Here is a 21,465-nt window from a genome sequence, read left to right as displayed (position 1 = left end):
CCAAGACCTTGTGTTATGCTACAGATAGGGCAGTCACCACAACTTTCATTGCAAAAATGTAGTTAAAAAAAATCAGTTACAGCAGCCACAATTTAAGGCAACCTTAAATGCCTCAATAGTACCTCAAATCTCTAAGTAATATAAAATGGTTGCAATCTGAGCATTCAAAGTAGTTTATAAATTTTTATTGCTTCTTACTGGTTATCAATAAATGTGTTTCCATTGGCGGCAAGAAACTGATGCACTGCCAACCTATGTACAATTGGTACTGACTCCATTCATGACTTTTACTGTTCTTTTTAATTTTGTACTTACTGTTCTCAACTAAAAATTTTGCACAGGGTCCTGTTGGTACATTTGATATCCACAAATATAAATCACGCTTATGGCGGCCCTCAAACAGTATGCACTTATTGCAGTTCTTCATTTCGCATATCTGTAAAAATACATAAATATATTACAAAGAGTTACAGTTAGCCTTTAAAAATGTTGTTACATACAAAAACATAGAACGCTTGTTCTGATAAAACACAAATACTATTAACCCACTAAGAGAAGCCTGAAAGAGGTAATTTTGCAGCAAAATATAAGCTATAAGGTAAAAGGCAACTGTTTTATTTTCTGTGTACATCAATTTCGCTAACTGTCACAGAAATTCAATACTTCTAACACAATGAAAAACATTCCTACTATACCTATAAGACATCTAAGAACATATACTATGTGGTACCATCCCCAGAAAACTTTTCTTTCAACTGACTGGCGATAGAAGCCTACACAGTTATAATAATTATTTGTTTTACAATTGATGTATGTTAATCAGAAGCTCTCATTCTCTACTTTGCAGTAAACATCTTACTTCTTCCAGTAACTGTGTATTTAAAAAGTAAATACTTGTTAATAATTATTGCATTCCACAATGTTCAAATCTTAAAACATGACCCTGTCCAAATTCCAGTGTTATAGTTTTGTAGCCCTGATTTTCCCAATCCTAAAAAAGTATAACTTTCCTAGAATAGAATGTTACTTAAAACGTACTCAAATTAGAAAATTAAAGTTCCAGAAAATTCTCAATGAGCTTTGGAAATCTTACTGCATATTAACATTTCCACATCATAAAATGCATCCCATCATTTTGCCATTTTTGTATTTACTGTTTTTGTTTTTTTACTTTTATTGTCTTTTATGTTCCCATCTGAAATATAACAATCTAGCGGAGATGCTGAGTCACAGACAGGCAACTATCTGCGACTCAGCATCTCCGCTATATGGCGATTAACAACTCTCCCTTTCATAATTTTGTATTTTACCATTTTGTCACTTCTATACTGTGCACAAAGTCAGACTCAGTTAGGGATACAAACTCTACACTGCAATGAGTAATCATTTTGTAATTTTCTATGTCAGCCAGTCAGTGCAACTGCTATATAACTCATCTACTTCGTTCAGTAGTTGTTTGGACAGCTGAGATGTTGGTTCTGACCTCTTCAGTATTAGCCTTCAGTACTGCTACTTAAAATCTGATCAAAGCAATAAAGGTTAACTAAAAAGAATCTTCAGCAGTGTTGCAATAAATTAGGATTTATTGTTTCCCCAATAATCATCTGAAGAATACTGGTAAATATGAACAGCCATGAGACTTAAGAGGCATCTAAGATAGGGCAGTAACCTTGCAAATTACATAAGATTAGTTGACATATAAAAATTATTTGAGTGTGAAACGGGAAAGATGTTTGAAATCCCAAGACAAAATATGTGTCAAGAAAGATGGGTTATTCACAATATGCACAAGAATGAAGAAGCAACAATAAGAATGGAAGATTAAGAGGGAATATGTACAAGAAAAAACAATAAGGATAAAAGATTATGAGAAGCACTCAGATTAAAAAGAATGGTTAGGTGGGGACGCATTCTTTCTCTTGTACTGCTCAACTTGGACGTTGAAGCAGCAATGAAGGAAATAAAAGAGAGATTCAGATGTGGGATTAAAAGTATATCGATGATAAGATTCACTGATGACATCTTTATCCTCAGTGAAAGTGAAGGAGAATCACGGGATCTGTTGAAGATTACATTGTTATACTGTGTCGAGAGGAAGGTTCGATAAGAATAATTGGCTCTGGCAGGTGACTATGTTAATGGCTGCTGTCATGTCACCTTTCAGTGCTTATACTCACAGTTTTGTTGTTAGTTGCCGAAGCCAACAAATGTTTAAGAAGAAGGGGGGGAGGGCGGTGGCGGTGACTTTATAGTGACACATTAATCTGTAGCTTAGCCCGAGGTATAGGTTAGGTTGCAAGATAACAGTTTGATTGTGAGTTTGCAAAGTCAACGAATGTGATACTAGAAAAATCTGGTTGTGGTGACTGATCTGTAGCTCTAACCAACATCTAGGTTAGACTGGAAGATAACAGTCTGGTTGTGAGCTGGCGAAGCCAAAGAATCTGATACTTAAATAAAACTTGGTTGTTGTGAGAGACTGATCTGTAACTTAGCCCATTTGAAAAATGTTTCCAATAATACCCTGTTACAGTCACTGCACTTTTTACAAAGTTTGTTGCACGTTTCCTATGTCATTGCTCAAAGCTGACATCCATATCAAACATTCCTGTACATCCATTATATTTGGCATTTCAATGATCCATAGTGAGGAGACCCTCAAAGATGCAGAACATGTCAAAGCAAGAATACATAATACATATTTATACAAAAAGGATGTGCCAATATCTCTCCACTTGGCACAAAGCAAGTAAATGCACAATACAATGAGGTGCGTACAAATGGCATGAATATTTTAGTGTGTACAGATTGCCAAACAAGAACAGACAAAAGTAATGGAGGTGTCAGAAATGAGATTAACAATAAACCTATATTACACAATGAACAAGTCTCAGACAATTCATTTGATGCATATTATGACATATATGATACATAAACTACAAAAAATGCAAGGATGACCACTACGCAACTTTTACCAGAAAGTAATTGACCTAATTCAGCAACAATTAACATTAAAAATTACTTGTGTACGTCACTGCACCTTAATACATTTATACATTAGATATTTACTTTGGGGTGTCTCCCTTAATGGCCTCATACTATATTCAGTGTTTCGGAAGCTGGCGACCATATTTTGTGGATACTTAAGTATTACAAAAATATGCAGTTTCTATGATACAGTTCATTAGAAGATCTTGCCAAGGCACATCTTTTGCCGTGTGGTTTGTTCTGCTGCAGTGTCTGAAAATCGGATACTGATATATAAAAATTTTAATCCTATCTCGACTCCAAGGAAATCTCCCTTATTCCTGTTATAATTTTATGTTGACAAGAGCCTCTACCAGTGGGCATTTACCAGTGAGCATTCATTCTGAAGTACACTAAATGTAATATGCCTTGGGATCAATCTTGTTTTATCAGTTTTATATATGACAAAACCCACTCAGCATCAGTTAATCTAATGTACCATCATGTGATTTAACAAGTGAGTACGCTTACCTTGCAAATATTTTTCTATTAATATTTTGTTATGTTTGTAAAAATAATTTATGTAATTGGTTGTATGCATTTTAGGGCCCATACCTTCTGAAGAAGATATTTTTAGAAATATTGAAACCTAGGTCAAGGGCTAATAAACCTTCATTTTCCAACTGGTTGCCTACTTTTTTTCAACCTGTTTCTATTGAACTACTTTCCCTCCCATGGGACACCAGCTTATCAAAGGCACCTTCAGTGCAAGGCAGGAAAGTTTGCCTGCTCCTACAAAGTCAAGGGCTGCGCCGATGGTAGCATAGCTATCAACAGGGTCACCAAGGCTGGAGACAAGAGCTAGGTAAAGTGTGTCTCACAACATAGGGCAGGGACGACTCAAAAAGGTGTAGGGATGCAAACCTTCCTAGGGGAATAAACTTTTTACATCATTGACTGGCTAATTCCAGTACAAAACAGAGTGTGCAGAAGTTGTATAAATTGAATCCTTTTAAGTCTTTGGGCCTTTCACATACATTTTGGAATCATTTAAAATGCTTGAAAAATGAGTCTCCTACTCATCTTTCAAAATTAAACTTATGTTAAATAAGACTAGGTTTTGATTTTTATGAACCTGTTATGTGACAATGAAGCAATAAAACAGGTTTTATGTATGGCAAAAATCTTCACCTGTTTATAAAACCTGTTCAACCTAAAAGTGGAAGCTCTCCTTTTCAGGGAATGTAGAACTATATGGTATGAATAAAAAACTCTATGGATTGGCAGTTTTGTAATAATAAAAATAATAATAAATTGTAGTCCACAAATCTATCAGTGACTCTGTCATTGACTTCCAGTCTGCCTCAGAATGTATATCAACGCTCTCCGTCACATCGGCCAACAAAGCATATACCTTGATCAACGCACACGCACCCACAAATAACTATAACAAGAAGAACCCCCAGAAAGCGGATGACTTCTGGAATGACCTTGAAGAGACGACAAACAAAATTGCCAAACACAATGTAATAATCTTGTTAGGCGACTTTAACGCACAATTAGGCAAAGAGAAAAAATACAGGAAAATCATCGGAATCCATACAGCTCACAAGAGAACTAACAAGAATGGGGAAAGATTGATAAACTTTTGCGAAAATTTCGGCCTCGTAATTATGTCAACACAATTTAAAAAACCCAACAAGAAATTGTATACTTGGAAGTCGCCCAACACAATGTTGGGTGAATTCCAGATAGACCATGTGGCCATCTCCAAGAGTTACACAACAGAAATTCTGAATGTGAAAACGAGAAGAGGATTTTTTGAATCAGACCACCATCTTCTACAGGTAAAGACCAGATTAGAACCTAATAAAAAAAAGCCAAAACTAAACAAAGTGGTGAGACCAGACCCCGAATACATAAAACTCAACAAGGAAAACATCTTACAGGAAATCAGTCAGACAAACACCACAAACTGGACAGAACTTGTGGTCATCCTCAAATCCGCGATGAAATTGGGTCAACCCCCGAGAAGGAGAAAACACAGGTGGTGGAATATAATATGTGAGCAAGCAATAGAAGAAAGGACCAATGCCTGAAAAAACTTCAATAGTCACAGAACATCAGAAAAATGGCAACAATTTCTAGTAATCCGAAAACAAACATCGAAAACAATTCGGAGGGAAAAAAGAAATGACAACAAACGGCGACTAGATGAGATAGAACAAGACTTTAAGAAGAACAACACCAGGAATTTTTATAAGACGTTTAAAGAACATATTGCAGGATACCAGCCACGCAATCTTTGCATCAAGAAACCAGATGGTTCACTAGAAACTAACACGAAGAATAACAGCCAAATCCTCGCAGACTATTTCAACAAACTTCTCAACTGCGAAAGACCTACTGAGGATATTCACTACCAGACATCTACACCAAATCCCGACGCTAAACCACCAACCATCAACGAAATAGCAAAAATTATCAAGACACTGAAAAACAATAGAGCCCCAGGAGAAGATGGAATTATTGCAGAACTATGGAAGTTAAATGATGAAAGATTAACAGGAATAATCCACAAAATCATATTAAACATTTGGGAAACAGAACAGATCCCTTCTGAATGGAAATGCGCACTCATCCATCCACTCCACAAAAAAGGGACAAAACTGAACCAAATAATTACAGGGGTATCTCACTCGTGTCGGTCACATATAAAATCCTATCAAAAGTTCTCATGAATAGATTAGAACAAGATGACCCACAAATAGGAGAATACCAGGCTGGTTTTCGCAAGGGATGATCCTGCATAGAACAGATCTGGAATCTGAAAATGATTCTTCAGATGAGAAACACCCGAAACACAGTGGTCACTTTTGTAGATTTTAAATAGGCCTACGACTCAATAGACAGAGTAGCGCTCTGCAACATGCTGGAAGAACTCAGCATTGACAGAAAGACAAGAGCAATCATTCGGCAAACATTAACTGACACAGTCTCCAAGGTCAAATTTATGGGGGATATTTCTGAACCATTTGAAATCCAACCTGGAGTGCGACAGGGTAACGGACTTTCACCATTACTCTTTAATATTCTTGAAAAAATTATCAGGCCATGGGAGAAAGAAGTCAAAGGAATCCAAATTGGCATTAGAAAAGATAATAGATTCAATGTGAAGTGTTTAGCTATTGCAGATGATATTGCAATACTCACAAATAATAGAAAAGAAGCCACTAACGCCATAGAGAAGTTACACGAAATTGCACAAAGAACTGGCCTGCAAATCTCATATGAGAAAACCCAGTACATAGAAAGAGTGCCACAAGACAAATTGCCTATTGTGACAATCCATGGGAAAATCGTACAAGTACCACACTTTAAGTACCTGGGAGAAATCATCCAGCCATCAGGGATCAACTTAAAGGCCAATGAGGAAAGACTAAAAAACTACAGAAAGCATATAAACTCACGTGAAACTATTATAACAAAAAGTCCATATCCATTAATGCAAAATTGACGCACTACAACACTGTCGTACTTCCGGAGGCACTTTATGCATCTGAAACAACACAAATAAGTGGGCAAACTAAAATCAAAGAAATAGAGAAACAAGAAAGGAAAATTCTCAGGAAAATTTTTGGCCCGATACAAGAGCAAGGAATCTGGAAGAACAGACCAACATCAGGATTATATAAATACATAGACATGATTACAGATACAATAAGGAAAAGAAGAGTGCAGTTCTATGGACATATCCACAGGATGAATGAAAACAGAATTTCAAAGCAATTCATCAACTCAGGCAGGGGAAAAACAAAATGGATAAAAGAAGTTGAAGAGGACCACAGACAAGCACACATAACAGTAAACAATGCAGAAAATAGAACTGAATTCAGGAACATCATGAAAAAACATAAATTTGACACCACAACACAGAAGAGACCAGAATGCAAATGGACAGCGGAGCGAAAGAAACAACACAGTGAACACATGAAGAAAATTTGGGCTCAGAAAAAACATAAACAATCATCATAAAGGAATTCAAGTTCAAACGCTCTCTTTAAATGAGAATAATCGAAAATAATAATAATAATAATAATAATAATAATAAAGTTCAGAATGCTATAGTAAAAGAACTTTGACAGACAAGTCCAAATGGAAGATTTCTTTGTAATCATAAAGCAATTACTTTTCAAATATAAGACCAACAAAATATCAAGAACTGTTACAGAGATAAATCATTAAAAAAAATTTCCATAATTCGAATCTTCAAAATGATAAGCGCAATGTCATCTTCGAAGGGCTGTATCTCTGAGCAGAAATTTTTTTGCAGAAACCAAAAAAATACGTGTTCCTTACCTAGTCCATTTCAGCATATGCTACATTCTATAACATCCGAGACGATGAAGGTACGATTTTTTTTTTGCTAGCCTGCCAGAAGTGATATGGACTATGCCAACTACAGTGTAATAGTTTCTCGGCTACCGGATAATTTCTGCACTAATGTCATTTCAGAAGTGTATGAGGGGATGCCCTAAGTGCAATTGACCAACCACCTCCCCAATAAATTTGCGACTATAGTGACATTCATGATGTTACACAAAAAAAGACATGGCCATAATTCTAATATTTCTCGAATGGGACTTATTTGTGAGAACTGCAATTCAAAGTTTTACCTCGTTCACGACGAACAAATTTTCTGTTCTTTCCATTTTACTTTCAGTTTTACAGTGTGGCATCAACGTTTTAATATCTTCCATGAGATGCCTGTCCCTATGTGAAATGCGCCGTGTTGCGAACACGAGCACGCGTTGCTTGTTAATCCATTTCACCTGGACAAAAGGAAATATTGCAATGAGAACTCAGAAACATAAAACTCCTGAAATGTCAGATACAATAAATTTTAAAACCTTCTTCGGCACAGGTTCGTCTGAATATCGTGTAGTAGGCAGCGCAATTCCATCTGATTCCTCTTTGTCATTCGCTGTTTCCTGCCAGGTCCGCTTCACCATTACTCCGAATGTTCCAAACAAACCACGTGCGTACAACACTCACGCCTTGACTTAAACACTGACAAATTGAAAACAAACGCAAAGATTCATACAACTGAAAGATGATTTACTAATCACACGCATTATCGAGGCGAAATATACGTTATAGAAAATGCCTATCGACAATCGATACCAGCATATAAACTATAGCAAAAAATTGTGATGAATAGGTTTACATGTATTGAAAGTTGAACAATAGTCTAACAGTCTAACCAGTACGAGTGTCTAACATGTTAGACTGTGGTTGAACCTAAACAACGCGGAAATAACATACTATCCGGACTAATACGACAGTCTGAAAAGTTAAAAGCCTTCGTCTTACTGGAGTTATGTCATTTCCCCAAGAGTACTCATAACCTTTACCTAGCAGCAAGTAGCATCCATTAAGTAATTTGTTTCTTTCGTTGACTTTCATAGTTGTCGGTCCACTCTTCACTGGAATGTATAAAAGCGTGCTTCGTCAGCGCTGTTTGGCTTATTGATACAAAAAAATGGTGCCTTGAGAAATCGAGAGATGAATTTTATAACGATAGAGAATAAAAGAAGATATTTATAAATGACGCCTTCAAATATAGAAATGTATCCTCAGAGATCAAATATCAAACAATGTTACAAGAGAAGAAATTAGTTCAGGTGCACTGTTAGCTGCAACAGGCAGAAGATGTCCTTCTTTGGTGTTGTACATTTTAGCGACTTTGACCGAGATTAACGCACGCTGCAGCGATCTTCTTTGGCATACCAGTGTAGAATTGTGCGCAGAAAGGGATAAATGAAAAATTCGTGTAATACACACTTTCATTTATATATAAAAGCCGACTTCGGAGTTTCCCTTTGTGTGAGACCGTGTGTGCGAGATTCGTGGGCCGATACATTCGTATATTTTACTGTTCGCGTCGCTTCTGCATAATCTTTCACTGATTCTATCAGTACTCATTTTTATTACAATATATTGTGAAATTTCGAAAAATATTAGTATTTTCATCATCAATTATAGGCTTTTACTTAATTGTTCTCTTTTAACAGTTTTGAGAACAGTAGGCCCATCCACGTTCAAAACAATTTCATTGTGCAATTACGTGAGAAATATGCTATTTCTGAGAATTTTGGGACGCTTACAAAACTATATTTATGTAAGTTACCAGTACGAGTGTTTTGGATATGTAAGTTGTTTCGTAGCAAATCAGCGTCTTTGGTTAACATTTCTGTCAAAGAATACATGATCTCTGAAATTCACAGTATATCAAGGCACATAAACGTGCGATTTTGAGAATTTTGGAGCCTGCCATCACCCTTTGGATAACCTACGAGCAATCTGCAGTAAATCGTCCTTTGTGATTTAGTTACTGTAGTAGATATTCTAATAAACATATTGTGTTTCCTTAAAGAGGGGTAGCCCTATATATTATCTACATTTATTGTAAATTAACACTGTTTTCGAATTGCTAACAACTATAATCTGCCCCAAAACGTTTCAGGAAATTAGTAACTTTAATCACAGGTTTTTGTTTTCTTTTAATAGAAAACTCATTTTGTGTATTTGTCTCCATTTTTAAAGGGAATTAGCAATAATTTAGTTCAACAAATTAAATGACAGTCAGTGGGTTTATTTTAAAGTTATTTGTTCTTCTTGCAATAACTTGCACCAAGCAAAATATAGCCGTACTGTGAATGCTGATCTCGAACACAGTACGAGTTGGTTGACGTTTGTACACCACTGGGAATCGCCCAGACTACTATCAGACTATTGGTAGCTACCACAAATTGGTGAGTTGGAAGAGCTCCCAAGAGTTGTGCTCCTGTAATACTGGTACTAGAGGTATCTCAAGTACTATACTTTCCTGTGAATTCTGTCTCCTCTGCAAAAAGTATGGGATCTGTCATTATTCGTCCACTAGACTGTGATGCGTGTGCAGGGTGGACAAGGACTAGGTATGACTCAAGGTGTTGCACTGATCCCCCTAATCAGTAAGTTTGAAATTCTCTCTTTCTCTGAAACTGAAACTAATCCTGTGGGACTCACTTCACCTATCTTGGGGAAACCTGTTTTGTCTGGTGTTAAGAGGAGGGAGATGCAGAAGAATAGAAGGGGTCTATATGTATAGTGAATTATGATACATCTTAGGGAAATAGCACCAAGGGACAGAAAAGGATACCAGTGTGTGTACCTGGGGGCCTCATTCTACATTTTGAAGAGGTTATTCCAGCAGCCATTGATGGAACAGGGTGCAACCAAATGCAGACTGAGGAGCACATTGGAACAAATGATACCTGTCGTCTGGGCTCCAAGATTACACTTTGGTCACACCAGCGACTGGCAGAGAAAATTGAGAGGCCCAGCCTTGTGCATGCAGTTTCAATAAAGCTCACAATTTGCAGCATTGATGGCCGAACTGATTGTGGTCCTTCAGCAATGAGTTGAGTGGAAGGACCAAACCAGAGACTTCGAAGGTTCTGTAAGAAGCTATGCTGTGACTTCCTGGCCTTGCGCCATAGTGTTGAGAACTGTAGGATCCCCCTATGTGGGTCAAGTGTGCACTGCACCTCAAAGGCTGCTACTCAGGTAGCTTACTGTGTGTGGGGTGCACACAAAGTTTTTTTTTTTTTTAGATTAGGTGACTATCCATCCAATACAAATAATTATAGCTGTAGGAAACCCAGAAGTATCAGTATGTGATAGAAAGAAATACCGCCCACCAATAAGTGTATTAAAATCTTTATAGCAAGTTGCTGAAACGTTTGCAACAAATTGCCACAGTTAAAAGCGCTTATGAAAATCAGTGAAGCTCACATAAAACTAGGTACAGAAAGGTGGTTGAAACCTGAAACTGATCACAATGATTTTTGAAGAAAATTTAAGTGTATATCGAAAAGATAGGCAAATGGGAAATTAAGGTGGTGTATTTGTCACAGCAGACAAGAAACTCAGATCCACTGAGATAGAAATTGAAGCTGCATGTGAAATTGTCTGGACAAGACTCAGTATCAGGGATGGACCTAAAAATATAACTGGATCCTTATATCGTTCATTAGATTCATCTCTTGACATAACCGAGAACTTTAGATAAAACCTCAGTTCATTTGTACCTAAGTTCCCCAATTACACTGTAATCATCAGTGGAGACTTTACTCACACAACAAGTAACTAGTAAAATTACAATCTTGTTACTGGTGGGCGTGATAAGACACCCCGTGAAACAGAACTAAATACCTTTTCTGAAAACTATCTAGAACGATAGTTAGGAACCCCACTCATGATGAAAATATATTGGATAAAATGGCAACAAATACACCTGACCTCTTTGAGGATATCCACATCGAAGCTGGTATCAGTGTCCAGGACACCGTTATGGGAACAATGATTACCAAAGCACGAACATCAGCTAAAACAAGCAGAAAGAAATATATGTGCAGCAACAAAGGCAAACAAAATCAGTATTGTTATACCTCAAAAAGGAACATGAAACTTTCAGCAGAGGGCAGGAGCATGTAGAAGAGCTATGACTGAAGTTTAAAAGAAAAGTGATCATGCACTGGATAGATATGTACACAGCAGAAATGTTCATAATGGGAGGGAACCTCCATGGTATATGGTAACTTAATGAAATTTCTCGAGAAACAGAGATTACTGCATGACAGGTGTAAAGCAAATCATATGTCTTTAAACAGAGAGATGCTGAATGGGACGCATTTGTCTGTCTAAAAAGGAATGTGTGGTGCCTTTAATAACAATTATAGCAGAATATTGTCAAATTATTTTTCAAAAAACCCAATGTTCTCATGTGAAAGCTGTTAGTAACATAAAAGTCGGTATTGGATGAGACAGAAACTGAAACCGAGGGTAGCAAACCAAAAGCTGAAATGCTTAACTCAATTTTCGAATGTTCCTTTGAGAAGCAAAATGTAGAAGAATGGCTCCATTTTAATCATTGTACCAGTCAATAGATGAATTAAATAAGTATTTGTGTTAGTGGTGTTGAAAAACAGCTAGAATCGTTGAAATTGAACAAAGTTCCAGGGGCCAATGAAATCCCTGTCAGATTCCATAATGAAGTTGCGACTGAGTTAGCCATTCTTCTAATTATAATCTGTTGTAGATCCCTCAAACAAAAAACCGTGCCCAATTCTTCGAAAAAAGCGAAGATCACACCCTTGCACGAGTAGAATAGTGGAAGTGATACACAAAACTACCGCCAAATATCCTTGACCTCGATTTCTTGTATAATCTTAGAACATATTCTAAGCTAAAATATAATGAGGTATCTTGAACAGAATGAACTCTACAGTGCCAGCCAATATCGATTCCAGAAACATCGATCATGTGAAAGCCAACTCGCAGTTTCCTCACATGACATACTAAAAGCTTTGGATAAATGCCATATGGTAGATCCAGTGTTTTTTGATTTCTGAAGAACTTTTTACTCAGTACCACAATTACACTTATTGTCAAAAGAACGATCATATGGGGTATCAAGTGAAATTTCTGACTTGACTGAGAACTTTTTAGTATTGAGGACATAACATGCTATCTGGGCTGGAGAGTCATTGTCAGATGTAAAAGTAACTTCAGGTGTGCCCCTGGGAAGTATGGTGGAACCCTTGAAATCATGTTGTATATTAATGGTCTTGGTCAAAATATCAGTAGTAACTTCAGACTTTTTTCAGATGATGCAGTTATCTAGAATTAAATGCTAGCAAAAGAAGCTGTATAAATATTCAGTCAGATTACGATAAGAGGACAGAGTGGTGCAAATGATTGGCAACTTGCTTTAAATGTTCATATATTAAAATTGCGCACTTTAAAAAACGAAAAAAATGTAGTATATTATGACTACAACATCAAAGAGTCACTGTTGGAATTGACCAACTCAAACATATACCTGGGAGTAACACTTTGTAGGGATATGAAATGAAATGATCACATAGTCTCAGTTGTGGGTAAATCAGGTGGTGGGTTTCATTTTACTGGCAGAGTACTGGGGAAGTGCAATCCGTCTACAAAGGAAATTGCTTCCAAATCATGCATGCCACCAGTTCTAGAATATGCCACACTCATATTACTTGTCGTAACCTCTTGGTGCAGCATTACGCCCTGCTGCTCTTCTAGGAGCCCAGCACTACTGTCCAGTCAGTGAACAAGATACAGTAATCTGGGTTGCTCCAGTGTGTTGCGAAAAGTGGTGAACATGACACCTGCAGAAAACACTCAACGACAAGCCTGCCCTTACACATATAAATACATATGTATGGACCAGGCTGTTGGTGAGTCATTAAGTCAGAATCCACTGAAGTATGTGATTCTACCGTGAGACTGCCACTGCACACCTGTCAATCTGGCAGTACTTCCTGCCTGAGGGTCCAGCCGCAGCTTTAATAGACTGACAGTCAAACTCAGGCCTTCCTAGTAACCAAGCCACTGGTATCTGCGAATACCATATGCCACTATCCAGAAGTTGAGACTGGGGTTTGCATCCCATACGGTTACACTTTCATCACTCGCCATAACTGGGTAAGTCTTCCAGTCACCTTGCTAGCAGCCTAGGTGGGCCAAGCCACCACATAAGCACCTAAACAGTTCAGACACTGCTGCCTTTGAACGTATACATCTCAAGACCGTTCCAGTCCCAAGCCACATTAGGTGTAGTTTCTGTTGACATTAACAAGACTGACCATTGGGTACTGTGTTCAGTAGGTTCGACTACCAACCTGACTTGGACACGTGTACTGAAAGAAACTATAGGGAAATAAATAAAGTTTCAAAAGTCTTCAAGGTGCCTGTGACTTATCCTGCGCACCAACCTTCACTAGAGAACAGTTACATATCTACAACTGCTGTCAGAACTACTGGTGGTGGCTACAGAGGTGGTCTCATGTCGGCGTCAGTGAAGGGCAACAATGGTAGTTACATTTCAGCAGCGAAGATCAGCAGGGCGATAGAAGTGCCAAATTTAAGCTTTTGTATCGTCCTCTATTGTTATTACTTTCCTTTCCCTTTTCTATACCTGGTGATATTTTTATTTTGTACTTCTGGTAGTCATAGATGTTAAGCAGAATGGCACCATGTGTAAAGGTATCAAGTCAAGAAACAACTCATCACTTGCTTCATTAGACTAGTCAAATATGAGCTCATAACGTACAATTACAAGAGAACACTATAGGTTATGGGAGGAGAGAAAGGAACGGTCGTCTACCAACTTCTCCCTGCTTTTCCTAGACACCAGCACACCATCGTTGGTAATTCCTTTTTCAGAAAAATCAAGAAAAGCTATTTTGATTTTTGTAAGTAGTTTAGTTGCAAGGTTGGGGAGGATAGAATGGTCGCAAGTTGGAGCTATGGGGTGGTTAAGGTTGACAGGTAATGCTACGATGTATGTGATGTCCCATGAAAAGTTACAAAGTCCCTGATCTATCCAGGACCAACAGGAAGGAGTATTGGAACTGTGTAGCAGAAAAAAATACCTCTAGGTATTATTGTGGACAGTAGTATAAATCAAAGGCAACAAGAGTTCGTGGAAAATTTTCTTGACTGAATTAGAAAGTTAACTATTTATACTTATGAGATGATGAATAACGACAACTGCAACAAAGCAATTCGTCAAGAGACATAGCACAGGGTGCTAGATGTGTATTTTCGGGGACTACCAGCAGAAATTTTCCATGAAGTGTGGGTAGAATTTCCAAAGTGTTTAAACGAAATTGTCGATACTACATCAGCTTTAGCAGAAACAGATGTGGTGTCCATAACTAGTGAAAATTAGTTAATTCTTAATGCAGATATCGTGTGCTATCGATGTGGTCAGCCTGATCACATTTGGTGGGTGAAACTGTAGAAATCTTCATTGATACAGGTGTAAGCGAACTGGGCACTTGGAATGGGAATGGGAATGTCCAAGGGCAACGGGAAGGTGGACGTGGGTTAGACCTCAGACTTGGTCCTAAAAGTGACAAGGAACTGTGCTAACACTGTGCAGCGTTCCTACTAAATGTGATCACAGGATACCTGTGTGCAGAATCAAAGGCAGAAGATTGTTTAGCCGGCTGTGTAGGAAGAAGTGTGTGTAAATTTTTACTGGATACGAGTTCACAGATATGTACAGCAAGTCAGGAGGGACTTGGTGTAAGGAATTTGAATCCGCCTTATTGCAAAGTAAGTGGCGTATGTAGTGTTCGTATTCATACATTCAATTTGGCATTGATGACATTCCAAGAGGAAGGGGAAGAGTTCCAGGCTTCTGTGGAAGTACTCTCTCGGAATGGCGATAGCTATGGTGCAGGAAGTTCCACATAAAACTGATACGCCTCACAGACTGTCTCGAAAGTTGGCTACAGTGCACTTATCGGAAAGTTGAGTGTAGCTGTGTGCCTATACATCAGCTATTGTGAAAAGATCGTATTGTGAGTTGTTACAGAAGTGGGGCTGTTTGTGTTAGAACAGCGATTGATATTATGGAGTGTTACATAAAGACAGGCTTCATCAAGACGTAACAAAAAATGTTTCATCTGAATTATCCTGGTAGAAAACTCCCCATGAAAAGAATTATTCAAGACCTGTACAAGAAATGGAGGGCTGTAGAATCTGTTCAGAAAGGGCAGAAGAATAGGCCAATTACAATGGGGACGCCCCAAACTATAGACAGAATTCACATGGACTTACGAGAAGTTTGTGCAAGTCGGCAAGGAAGTTATCACAGAAGGTTGTGTATCTTGTACATCTGGCTTTCAAAAGCTACTTGGACCACTTGCTTTACTTCATTCCAGATGAGGCCTGGTTTCATTTGTCAGGTTATGTAATCTTCCAGAATTGGTGATACTGGTCACAGGACAACCCATATATTCTGGATGAAGAACTTCTTCACTCAGAGAAGGTAGGTGTTTGGTGTGCATTGTACAGCATGTGCATTATTGGCCCCATATTTTTAATTACACCTTAAACAGTGCTAGATATCTAGAGATCCTCAACTCTTTCTATGAACAACTACCATACACAAAGAAGCTGTGTGCAGTATTGGAAAAAAGTGGAAAAGCCACTCACACATTCAACCAAAGTATGGCCCTCATCACCAATGTGTTCCCTCAAGACCGACTTGTCACTAGAGGTCTCTGACCCTTAAGGTCTCTCGACTTAACATCATGTGATTTTTATTTATGGGCACTACATAAAGCAAACTGTACTCTAACAGCCCTCATACAATAGTCGGTCTTAAATGAAAAATTACTAGAGACTTTAACAGCATCACACCTGCAGAATTACAGTGTGTTGCTGGTAGTAAGGAGTCAACGATTCCTGGATACCCATGGTCACCACTTAGAGCATCTCTTATTAACAGGTAACCATACGTTACTGATATATTTTTTTTAGTTAGCTCATAGTCTCTCCATGAACCATGGACCTTGCCATTGGTGGGTAGGCTTGTGCGCCTCAGCGATACAAATAGCTGAACTGTAGGTGCAACCACAACAGAAGGGTATCTGTTGAGAGACCAGACAAACGTGTGATTCCTGAAGAGGGGGAGCAGCCTTTTCAGTTGTTGCAGGAGCAACAGTCTGGATGATTGACTGATCTGCCCTTGTAACATTAACAAAAACGGTCTTGCTGTGCTGGTACTGCGAATGGCTCAATGCAAGGCGAAACTACAGTCGTAATTTTTCCCGAGAGCATGCTGCTTTACTGTATTGTTAAATGATGATGACGTCCTCTTGGGTAAAATATTCAGGAGGCAAAATAGTCCCCCATTTGGATCTCTGGGTGGGGACTACTCAGGAGGACATCATTATCAAGAGAAACAAAACTGGCGTTCTACAGATCGGAGCAGGGTATGTCAGATCCCTTAATTGGGTAGGCAGATTAGAAAATTTAGGAAGGGAAAAGGACAGGTTAAAGTTAGATACAGTGGGAATTAATGAACGCCGGATGCAGGAGGAACAAGACTTTTGGTCAGGTGAATACAGGGTTATAAATTCAAAATCAAATAGGGGTTATGCAGGAGTAGGTTTAATAATGAATAAAAAAAAGGAGCACAGATAAGGAACTACAAACAGCATATTGAATGCATTATTGAAGCCAAGATAGACACAAAGCACATGCCTACCACAGTAGTATAAGTTTATGTGCCAAGTAGCTCCGCGATGACGAAGATATTGAAGAAATGTTTCATGAGATAAAAGAAATTATTCAGATAGTCACGGGAGTTGAAAATTTAGTAGTCATAGGGGACTGGAATTCGGTAGTGGGAAAACGAAGATAAGGAAAAGTAGCAGTTGAATATGGAATGGAGGTAAGGAATGAAAGAGGAAGCTGCCTGGTAGAATTTTGCACAGAGCATAATTTAATCATAGTTAACACTATGAATAATGAAAGAAGGTTGTATGCATGGAGGAGGCTGGAGACACTGGAAGGTATCAGACAGATTATACAATGGTAAGTCAAAGATTTTGGGACCAGGTTTTAAATTGTAAGACATTTTCAGGGGCAGATGTGGACTCTGACTACAATCTATTGGTCATGATCTGTTGATTAAAACTGAAGAAACTGCAAATAGGTGCGGATTTAAGGAAGCATTAAGAAACGATTGACAAGAACGGGGGAAAGAAATAGAGTAGAAGAAGAATAGGTAGCTTTGAGAGATGAAATAGTAAAGGCAGCAGAGGATCAAGTAGATAAAAAGACGAGGGCTAGTAGAAATCCTTGGGTAACAAGAAATACTGAATTTAATTGATGAAAGGAGAAAATATAAAAATACAGTAAAAGAACCAGGCAAAAAGGAATGCAAACGTCTCAAAAATGAGATCGACAGGAAGTGCAAAATGTCTGAGCAGGGATGCCTAGAGGACAAATGTAACTATGTCGAGGCATATATCATTAGGGGTAAGAGAGTTTCTCCCAACAGGAAAATTAAATGGTGCTTTGGAGAAAAGAGAACCACTTGTATAAATATCAAGAGTTCAGATGGAAACCCAGTTCTAAGCAAAGAGGGGAAAGCAGTAAGGTGGAAGAAGTGTACAAAGGGTCCATACAAGAGGATAATATTATAGAAATGGAAGAGAATGCAGATGAAGATGAAATGGGAGATACGATATTGCGTCAAGAATTTGACAGAGCTCTGAAAGACCAAAAACTAAGCAAGACCCCAGGGGTAGACTGCATTCCATTAGAGCCACTGATAGCCATGGAAGAGCCAGACTAACAAAAGGCTACCATCTTGTGAACAGAATTTTGAGACAGGTGAAATATCCTTAGATTTCAAGAAAAATATAATAATTCCAATTCCAAAGAAAACAGGTGTTGATCGATGTGAAAAATACCGAACTATCCGTTTAATAAGTCACAGCTGCAAAATACTAAGATGAATGATTTACAGATGAATGGAAATACTAGTAGAAGCAGACTTTGGGAAGATCAGGTTGGATTCTGTAGAAATGTTGGAATATGCGAAGCAATACTGACCCTACGATTTATCTTAGAAGGTAGATTAAGGAATGGCAAACCTACGTTTCTAGCATTTGTAGACTTAGAGAAAGCTTTTGACAATGTTGACTGGAATACCCTCTTTCAAATTCTGTAGGGGGCAGGGGTCAAATACAGGGAGCAAAAGGCTATTTGCGATTTATACAGAAACCAAATGGCAGTTATAAGAGTCGAGGGGCGTGAAAGGGAGACAGTGGTTGTAGCCTATCCCTGATGTTATTCAATTCGTATATTGAGCAAGCAGTAGAGGAAACAAAAGAAAAATTTGGAGTACAAATTAAAATCCCTGGAGGAGTAATAAAAACTTTGAGGTTTGCCAATGACATAATTCTGTCAGAGACAGCAAAGGACTTGGAAGTACAGTTGAACGGAATGGATAGTGTCCTGAAAGGAGGATATAAGATGAACATTATCAAAATCAAATTGAGGATAATGGATAATGGATTAAATCAGGTGATGCTGAAGGAATTAGATTATGAAATGAGACACTTAAAGTAGTACATGAGTTTGCTATTTGGCGAGCAGAATAACGGATGATGGTCGAAGTAGAGAGGATATAAAATGTAGCCTGGCAATAGCAAGGAAAGCGTTTCTGAAGAAGAGAAATTTGTTAACATCGAGTATCGATTTAATTGTCAGGAAACCTTTACTGAAAGTATTTGAATGACGTGTAGCCATGTACGGAAGTGAAACTTGGACGATAAATAGTTTAGACAAGAAGAGATTGGAAGCTTTCTAAATGTGGTGCTACAGAAGAATGCTGAAGGTTAGATGGGTAGATCACATAACTAATGAGAAGGTACTGAACAGAATTGGGGAGAAGAGGAATTTGTGCACGAACTTGAAGAAGGGACCGGCTGGTAGGACATGTCCTGAGGCATCAAGGGATCACCAATTTAGCATTGGAGGGCAGCATAGAGGGTAAAAATCGTAGAGGGAGACCAAGAGATGAATACAGTAAGCAGATTCAGAAGGATGTGGGCTGCAGTAGTTACTTGGAGATGAAGAGGCTTGCTCAGGATAGAGTAGCATGGAGGGCTCCATCAAACCACTCTCTGGACTGAAGACCACAACAACAGTTCGTCGTTACTTGAATCTCGGCCGTGAGGCATACAGGTTTCGTGTGGGACACTCTGTATCATACTTGGGCTGGATTTTCTTAGAAAACATGATGCCAGAGTCGATGTGGGATGGGGCATGATAGAGCTGGACAGAACATCGTTCTGCTTAGGCCTACTGCCAGAAAGATCGGAATTCCCTAAGGCATGTCCCATCAGCCAGGAAAGCTACCTAAATTTCCTGCATTGCCCCTTAGAATCGACTGGTGTGATATGACACCAAAAGCTACAGGGAACGAGTTTGGGTAGACAAAGGAGTGGATTTACCAGTTAATTCTTTGTGTGTACTTGAACACTTAGTGGAAAATGAGGAACTGTATAAAGCACATTCTTTTGTGTCCTATAGTTCATTATACACGCAAGAGGATGATGGAAGCCAGGTAGTGCGCATCAGAATAGATAATTTTGGTTCAGTGGAAGTGGAGCTATCATGAAGGGCATTGATAACCTGTAAGTGGTGAAAGATGAAGAACTGACTATGGATTTCAATATAAAATGCTCTAAGCTGAAACAGTCTGCCAATTTAGCCATGTGCTGGGGGGGAATAGTGTCACTTATGCAAGAAAATTATAGGGAGGAGAGGAAAATTTATTAGTGGAATACACACAATTTTGTGACCCTCCAGGAACATTGCCAGCTACACTGATAACGTAGCATAGGATTCCTGCTGACAATGAACCGCTTGTGTACAGGAAATTATTCTGAGTTCCACTTAATCTCCAACTGCTGAGGTAGGAATTTATCAGTCTACAACCCTGTGATGGGATAACAGAAGCGATTACCAACCTGTGAGGTGTGCCAGTAGTAATTGTACAAAATAGCTCATATGCTAGTAAGGCATATACGTCTGTTGTGAGTATTGGTATTTAAAACAACAAATCAATATGTGTATGTGTACCCAATGCCAAACATCACAGAAACTTTAGATATCTAGGGGCAATGTGATTATTTTATGGCCATGGGCTTGCAAAGTGGGTATCATCAGTTGGAGTTTGTGCCAGCGGTTCGAACCCAAGACCACATTTCAAGTTCTTTTTGGCCATTACCAATACTGCCAAAGGCCATTTAGACTGAACAATGCTTTGTCAATATACGAATGCCTATTAGCTGGTATATTACAAGATCTAAAACTAAGATAATGTGTGATATACTTACACGAATTCTTTTCCAATTACATCCAGTAACATGTGAAAAGTCGACTATGAGCTCCACAACAAACACCTGGTTTGAAAAAGTCTTTGTGCAATTAATGGAATTACTGACCACTGGTCCCCTCCTCACTTTCGCAGATTATCAGATACAATTCATTTTATCTTGTGATGACAGCTATCATACTGGGTGCTCTAAGCTAGGAAATAGATGGAATAGAGCTCCTAATAGCTATGGTTCTATGCATCTAAATTAGGTAGAAAAGAATTACTGAACCAAGAAAGATGATGCTTAGCTTGATTTATGAGATGAGGGACTTCAAATTTGTAATGGATGGCACAGCATTAAAATGGTTAATGAGCTTCAAAGATCCAACTAGCTGTTCAACCTGATTGGCTTTACAAGATATTCAATTTTATTTCGGAGTAATACACTGCCCCAGAAAATATACAGAAATGCAAATGGTGTATGTGATGGAATGTGGTGGCATTTCTGCAGATAATGGGAGAAAGGCTCAGGCCAATGACAAAAAGCAGTTAACAATGAGAACTCAGTTTCGTTTTGATGATGGAGTATTATACAAACAAACAAAGTGTGGATACCATATTGTAGTGGGCCAGTGTTTAGTAACACTAGACATTGAGAGTCAGTGACAGGGGGGAGCAAAGGTCATTGTTTTGTCAGAGATGGCTAGAGGAAAAACGACACTTTGTGGGTG

The 21,465-nt window shown here is 38.4% G+C and overlaps 1 protein-coding gene across 1 annotated transcript in view; it reads right to left on the bottom strand.

Moving 5' to 3' along the window:
• The window catches only part of LOC126457937 (ribosome biogenesis protein BRX1 homolog), a 48,794-nt gene extending 40,674 nt beyond the window's left edge, over positions 1-8,120 (bottom strand). Inside the window, exons 1-3 of the mRNA XM_050094657.1 lie at positions 7,878-8,120; positions 7,644-7,799; positions 316-436 (exon numbers count right to left, since the gene is read on the bottom strand). Coding sequence (XP_049950614.1) covers positions 316-436; positions 7,644-7,799; positions 7,878-7,979 — 379 coding nt within the window. The 5' untranslated portion in view covers positions 7,980-8,120. The remainder of the gene's footprint in view (positions 1-315; positions 437-7,643; positions 7,800-7,877) is intronic.
• Positions 8,121-21,465: the final 13,345 nt, after the last annotated feature.

Source organism: Schistocerca serialis, chromosome 2 (genome assembly GCF_023864345.2).
Source record: "Schistocerca serialis cubense isolate TAMUIC-IGC-003099 chromosome 2, iqSchSeri2.2, whole genome shotgun sequence".
Taxonomy (NCBI): Eukaryota; Metazoa; Arthropoda; class Insecta; order Orthoptera; family Acrididae; genus Schistocerca; species Schistocerca serialis.
This window is presented reverse-complemented; position numbering and strand designations above follow the sequence as displayed.